The sequence below is a fragment of the Oryx dammah genome, unplaced genomic scaffold (genome assembly GCF_014754425.2).
Source record: "Oryx dammah isolate SB20612 unplaced genomic scaffold, SCBI_Odam_1.1 HiC_scaffold_1348, whole genome shotgun sequence".
Lineage (NCBI taxonomy): Eukaryota > Metazoa > Chordata > Mammalia > Artiodactyla > Bovidae > Oryx > Oryx dammah.
Genome location: NW_024071470.1, coordinates 1 through 7398, shown reverse-complemented (window position 1 = coordinate 7398; position 7398 = coordinate 1). Strand labels below are relative to the sequence as shown.

Sequence of the window (7398 nt, the reverse complement as noted above, 5' to 3'; positions counted from 1 at the left end):
CCGTGTCTCCCGGGTAGGGGAAAAACCTTGCAGTGCTGGCCGCGGCAGGTGGCGCCCAACGTGGGGCCCGAAAACGACAGCTCTTCGCCACTACTCATTATATGAACGAGTGAGTAATTGCACGGTGTCGGTGCTAATTAATAAAAAGTGGAGTAGTAAGGATTATTGTTGAGAGTATAAATCATGGGGCAGACGCACAGTCGTCAATTGTTTGTACATATGTTATTTGTTATGTTAAAACATAGAGGTATTACTGTTTCTAAACCAAAATTAACTAATTTTCTTTCTTTTATTGAAGAAGTTTGTCCTTGGTTTCCTAGGGAGGGGACCGTTAATCTAGAGACATGGAAAAAGGTAGGAGAACAAATTAAAACGCACTATACTTTGCATGGTCCAGATAAAGTGCCTATAGAAACCTTGTCCCTCTGGACTTTAATACGAGATTGCTTAGATTTTGACAATGAAGAGTTAAAACGGTTAGGTCAATTACTCAAAGAGGAAGATAAAGCAGCGAATGAGCCAGAATATGCTGTTCCAGAGGGGCTAGAAGGTAAGCCACAACCACTTAAATCTCCCCAGTCTCTTGATGTAAATGACGTTCTTTCCTCTGAAGACGCAGATGAGTTAGAGGAAGAAGCCGCCAAGTACCACCATGAGGAGTGGGAGTTTTTAGCTCAAGAGGAAAAACACAAGGCTTCTGACGATGACCTGATGGAATGCGTCAAAAAACTTGCTAAATTGTTATGCAGTTCAAACCATAAGGTTAATCTTTCTGATCTTTCTGCTTCTGCTCCTCCTCTCCCTCCCGCTTATGCTCCTTCTGTTGTTGCCGGAATGGATCCCCCGCCTGGACCAGTGGCTCCTTCATCATCTCAGGACACCATTTCTCCTTTACAGAAAGCTCTGCGACAGGCTCAACGATTGGATGAGACGGTATCTGATTTTGCTTTAGCTTTTCCTGTGTTTGAACAAAATAACCAACGATTTTATGAGGCCTTGCCTTTTAAACAGTTAAAAGAATTGAAAGTTGCTTGTTCTCAATATGGTCCCACCGCCCCTTTTACTATGGCAATGATTGAAAATCTGGGAACTCAAAATTTGCCTCCTAATGACTGGAAACAAATAGCCAGAGCATGTCTTTCAGGTGGAGATTATTTATTATGGAAATCAGAATATGTTGAACAGTGCGGCCGAATTGCGGACGTAAATCGGCAACAAGGCATTCAAACTTCTTATGAAATGTTGATAGGGGATGGCGCTTATCAAGCTACTAATGCACAATTAAATTTTTTACCAGGTGCTTACGCACAAATATCTAATGCCGCACGACAGGCATGGAAAAAACTTCCTAGTTCTAGTACCCGGACTGAGGATTTGTCTAAAATTAGACAGGGACCTGATGAGCCCTATCAAGATTTTGTGGCCAGACTGTTGGATGCCATTGGTAAAATTATGTCTGATGAACATGCTGGTATTATTCTTGCCAAACAGCTGGCCTTTGAAAATGCCAATTCAGCATGTCAAGCTGCCCTGCGACCTTATCGCAAGAAGGCGGATTTATCTGACTTTATTCGAATTTGTGCAGATATCGGTCCTTCATATATGCAAGGCATAGCTATGGCAGCCGCCCTGCAAGGAAAAAGCATAAAAGAAGTTTATTTCAACAACAAGCTAGAAACAAAAGAGGTGCTCAGAGGATTAACAATTCAGGCTGTTTTGTTTGTGGCCAACCCGGACACCGAGCTGTCGTGTGCCCGCAAAAATATCAAGCAACTACTAATACCCCCAGCCTTTGTCCTCGTTGTAAAAAGGGCAAACATTGGGCTAAAGATTGCCGTTCTAAAACAGATGTGCAAGGCAATCCTTTACCTCCAGTTTCGGGAAACTGGGTGAGGGGCCAGCCCCAGGCCCCGAAACAATGTTATGGGGCAACAGTGCAAGTCCCAAGCGAACAATCGCCGATTTGCACCGAGCCACGAAAGGGAGTGCCGGACTGGACCTCAGTTCCACCTCCTACACAGTATTAACTCCTGAAATGGGAGTTCAGACTTTAGGCACTGGAGTATTTGGACCCTTGCCCTCAGGCACAGCGGGTCTTGTTCTGGGACGCAGTAGTATGTCTTTAAAAGGATTAGTTGTTTTCCCTGGGGTTATTGATTCAGATTACACAGGAGAGATAAAAATTTTAGCATCAGCTCCTAATAAAATTATAGTTGTCACTGCTGGACAACGTATAGCACAGTTATTGCTCATACCCATTATACAGAGGGGAAAAGCAATCAATAAAGACAGGACTGATAAAGGTTTTGGTTCCTCTGACGCTTACTGGATTCAAAATGTCACGGAACAACGACCTGAACTATGTCTAAAAATTAATGGGAAGAAATTTCGGGGTGTTCTTGACACAGGAGCTGATATTAGTGTTATTTCTGGATACCATTGGCCTTCTTCATGGCCCAAACATATTGCTATTTCAACTCTTCAAGGAATAGGACAGACTACTAACCCTGAGCAAAGTTCAGCCTTGTTAAGTTGGGAAGATGAAGACGGACATTCCGGAGAATTCCGGCCTTATGTTTTGCCCCATCTTCCTGTTAATTTGTGGGGAAGAGATGTTCTGAGCAAAATGGGAGTATATTTATATAGTCCGTCCTCAGCAGTAACTTCCCAGTTATTAGATCAAGGTCTTCTGCCGCATCAGGGACTTGGGAAACAAAATCAGGGTGACAGTCAACCCCTTGATTTATATCCAAAAATGGATCGAAGGGGACTTGGGTGTTTTCCTTAGGGACCTCTGGTTTTCCTGCGACTCATGCCGATCCTATTGTCTGGAAGTCTGAGGATCCGGTCTGGGTCGATCAGTGGCCCCTCTCTCAAGAAAAACTCTTAGCTGCCCAGCAACTGGTGCAGGAACAGTTGCGGCTTGGACATATAGAGCCTTCTACTTCTGCTTGGAATTCCCCTATTTTTGTTATTAAGAAAAAATCTGGAAAATGGCGATTGTTACAGGATCTGCGTAAAGTTAATGAAACCATGATGCTTATGGGAGCATTGCAACCGGGATTGCCTACTCCTTCTGCTATACCTGCTAATTCTTATATGATTATTATTGATTTAAAAGATTGTTTTTACACTATTCCTTTAGCAATTCAGGATTGCAAGCGATTTGCTTTTAGTGTGCCATCCACTAATTTCCAGGAGCCCATGCAGCGGTACCAATGGAAAGTCCTTCCCCAGGGAATGGCAAATAGCCCGACATTGTGACAAAAATTTGTTGCTGCTGCCATTGCCCCTGTAAGAAAAGCGTTCCCGAATCTATATTTGGTACATTATATGGATGATATCTTGTTGGCACATGTGGATGAACAACTATTGGGCAAAGCATTTGCCTCCTTGCAAAAACATTTAACAATTAATGGTTTAATAATAGCAGAAGACAAAGTACAGACTTATTTTCCTTACACTTATTTAGGCTTTACATTATATCCAAAAACTTATTGCACTCAGCTGATTAAATTGAAAATTGATAACCTGCACACTTTAAATGATTTTCAAAAATTACTAGGAGATATAAATTGGATTCGACCTTATTTAAAAATACCTACCTATGTCTTACAGCCTTTATTTGACATTTTAAAAGGAAATACTGACCCTACTTCTCGTAGAGAATTGAGTCCTGCTGCCAAAACAGCCTTAGAGATGGTAGAGTCTGCTATTAGAGAACAACAAATTACTTATTGTGATTATACAAAACCATGGGGATTATATATTCTTGCAACTCCTCATTCTCCTACAGGGGTCCTATACCAGACTAAGCCAATGCGCTGGATTTATTTAGCATCCACTCCTGATAAAAATTTGCTACCTTATTATGAGCTTGTTGCTAAAGTAGTGGCTAAAGGCCGGGTTGAGTCTATTCAATATTTTGGAAAAGAACCTCCATTGATTTGTATACCTTATACAACAGAGCAACAAAATTGGTTGTTTCAATTCTCTGATAAATGGGCTCTTGCTTTTGCCAATTTCCCTGGACAAGTTATACATCATTATCCTGCAGATAAATTATTACATTTTGCTATGCATCATCCCTTTATTTTTCCAAAAATAGTTAAAAATCAACCTATCAATAATGCCACTCTTTTGTTCACAGATGGTTCTTCCAATGGCATTGCAGCTTTAATTATTAATGACCAATCTTATTATACTCAAACTGCTTTTTCTTCTGCCCAGGTTGTTGAATTATTTGCAGTGCATCAAGCTCTATTGACGGTTTCAACTCCCTTTAATTTATTCACTGATAGTCAATACATTGTTCGGGCTTTAAATGTGTTAGAAACTGTTCCTATTATAGGTACTTCATCAGAAGAAGTGTTTACTTTATTTTCCTCCATCCAGGCTACTATACAAGCTCGGCAACATCCTTGTTATTTTGGGCATGTCCGAGCTCATTCTTCATTGCCAGGACCGATATTCCATGGTAATTATGCTGCTGATTCACTAACTAAACAACTTTTCTATCAATCTGCCATAAGTGCTGCTCAAGCTTCTCATGCTTTACATCATCAAAATAGTCATTCCTTGCGTTTGCAGTTCAAGATTTCCCGTGAAGCAGCTCGACAAATAGTCAAAAATTGTCCTACATGTCCTCAATTTTTTGTCCTACCCCAATATGGCATTAACCCACGTGGCCTTCGCCCTAATCATATTTGGCAAACGGATGTCACCCATGTTTCTCAGTTCGGCCGTCTTAAATATGTTCATGTCTCTATTGACACTTTCTCTCACTTTCTTATGGCCTCCCTTCACACTGGAGAAGCTACTCGGCATTGTATACAACATATGCTTTCTTGTTTCTCTATCTTAGGAATTCCTCAAGTTCTTAAGACTGACAACGGCCCTGGCTACGTCAGCCGTTCATTTCAACGTTTTTGTGCTTCTTTTCATATTCAGCATAAAACTGGAATACCCTACAACCCGCAAGGACAAGGCATTGTGGAGCGAGCCCATCAACGTTTAAAACATCAACTTTTAAAACAAAAACGGGGGAATAATGAGCTATATGCCCCTTCACCGCAAAATGCTTTACATCATGCTTTATTTGTTTTAAATTTTTTAACTTTAGATGCACAGGGACTCTCTGCAGCACAGAGATTGTGGGGAAATCATTACTTAAAGAAGAAACCCCTTGTGAAATGGAAGGATCCCCTCACTGGACGATGGTCTGGACCAGATCCGGTACTGATTTGGGGGCGGGGTCATGTTTGTGTTTTCCCACAGGATGCCGAAGCGCCGCGCTGGATCCCGGAAAGGCTGGTACGCGCGACGGAGGAGGTCCCTTGTGTACCAAATGCGACGGATGTCCCTCAATGATGATGTGGAAAATTTGCCTACTTCACAGCAGATCCATGCATTGATGCAACGAGCCTGGAATGAAGCCCATACCCTGCCGCCGGTGACCCTTACAAACATGTTAATCATGCTGCTCATGATATTACAACGAATACAACAAGGGACTGCCTTAACATACTGGGCTTATGTCCCAGATCCACCACTAATTCAACCTTTGGGATGGAATGAAGAAGTGCTTCCTGTGTATGTTAATGATACGTTCCTCCTGGGTGGAACATCCAACACTCATATTCAATCCCAACAAGCTAACATCTCCTTTTTTGGACTCACTGCACAATATCCCATGTGTTTTTCCTACAAGGTAAATCAACCTTTCTGCATAACTGTATCTGCTTTCACCTCTTACCCGCAGGTGAGGATCCCAGGTATCGCACATGAAGCAGGCCGTATGACACAGCATGCAGGAACTGGACCTTTGCATATCCCATTCTGTGACCGTAACATCCGCATAAGCATAGGCATTGATGTTCCTTGGACACTCTGCCGAGGAAGAAACGCAACTGTCTACGACATCAATAATGTCAGCACAACATTCTTGTGGGACTGGGCACCAGGGGGAACCCCTGAATTCCCAGAATATAGGGGACAACATCCTCCCATCCTGACGATGGGATCCCATAAGATTTATCAGACAGAACTGTGGAAATTACTGGCTGCTTTTGACTATGGTTATGGATTGTATCGTCAACCTAATATTAGTGGGACTAAATATGGGAATATAGGTATCGCTCATCGGTACCCCCAGGCTTGTGTACCTTTTCCTTTTATGCTATTAATGGGATCTGTATATATTAATCAGACTCATAATGTCTATCACATAAATTGTTCAGATTGCGTTTTAACAAATTGTATAAGAGGAGTCTCCATGGGAAAACAGGTCTTAGTAGTAAAACAACCTGCCTTTATTATGACACCTGTAAAAATTACTGAAACTTGGTATGAGGAATCTGCTTTAGAATTGCTACAACGCATTAATTCAGCATTGAGCCGTCCCAAAAGGGAGATTGGTCTTATAATCCTTGGGATAGTTTCTCTCATTACCCTTATTGCCACAGCTGTAACTGCTTCGGTTGCATTAGCTCAATCAGTACAAGATGCTACTGTTGTAGATTCTCTAGCTTATAATGTTACCAAGGTGATGGGAACTCAAGAGGATATAGATAGAAAAATAGAAGATAGACTTGCTGCTTTATATGATACTGTAAGAATTTTGGGAGAAGAAATTCAAAGCCTTAATTTTAGGATGAAAATTCAATGTCACGCTAATTATAAGTGGATTTGCGTTACCAAAAAGCCTTATAACAACTCTGATTTTCCTTGGGATAAGATTAAGAAACACCTCCAAGGTATTTGGTTCAACTCCAATATTTCCCTTGATTTGTTACAATTGCATCATGAGATTTTGGAAATTGAAAATGCACCTAAAGCCTCTTTGGACATAGCTAAGACCACGGAAGATTTTCTAAGTAATCTATTTTCAAATTTTCCCAGCCTTCATTCTTTATGGCAGAGCATGATTGCGGTTGGAGTTATTTTGACCACTATACTTGTTCTAATGTGTATGGCCCCGTGTTTGATCAGGGGCATAATAAGAGAAGTTCTGAATATGAAAAGTATGATACACCACAACATGCTGCATCATAGACATCTCATGGAGCTTTTAAAAAATAAAGAAGGGGGAGCTGCGGGGGACTGCCCGTAATGGGTTAAGTCCTGGGAGCTGCTTGGCGTGTTTGCCGAGCCCTAAGGACTTGTTCCTTAAGCGCCCTGTCCCGCCCCTCCTGAGAATGTCATCATGACCTTATAGCTCCAGGGGAGTCTAAGCAATTGCCATTCTTCAGAAACAAGTATTGTTTGCCTGTATACAATAAAGGGAGTCTGGTGATCTTGTTGATTGATTATTGATTGTTGTAAATACTGCTTGAGAAATGTCATATGTCACATAGGCTGCACTATAAATATTGTTACTGAAATAAAGGAGACTATCAG

The 7398-nt window shown here is 41.5% G+C and overlaps 2 protein-coding genes across 2 annotated transcripts; both read left to right on the top strand.

The window, feature by feature from the left end:
* Positions 1-150: 150 nt before the first annotated feature.
* Positions 151-2088, top strand: LOC120859515 (endogenous retrovirus group K member 7 Gag polyprotein-like). The gene is given in 2 exon segments (XM_040235598.1): positions 151-1651; positions 1654-2088. Coding segments are annotated over 2 exon segments (1842 nt in total). The 5' UTR covers positions 151-183; the 3' UTR covers positions 2028-2088.
* Positions 2089-5201: 3113 nt separating this feature from the next.
* On the top strand, positions 5202-7249 carry LOC120859514. Its single transcript, XM_040235597.1, has one exon. The coding sequence runs from the start codon at positions 5258-5260 to the stop codon at positions 7109-7111; it is 1854 nt and encodes a 617-aa protein (XP_040091531.1). The 5' UTR covers positions 5202-5257; the 3' UTR covers positions 7112-7249.
* Positions 7250-7398: the final 149 nt, after the last annotated feature.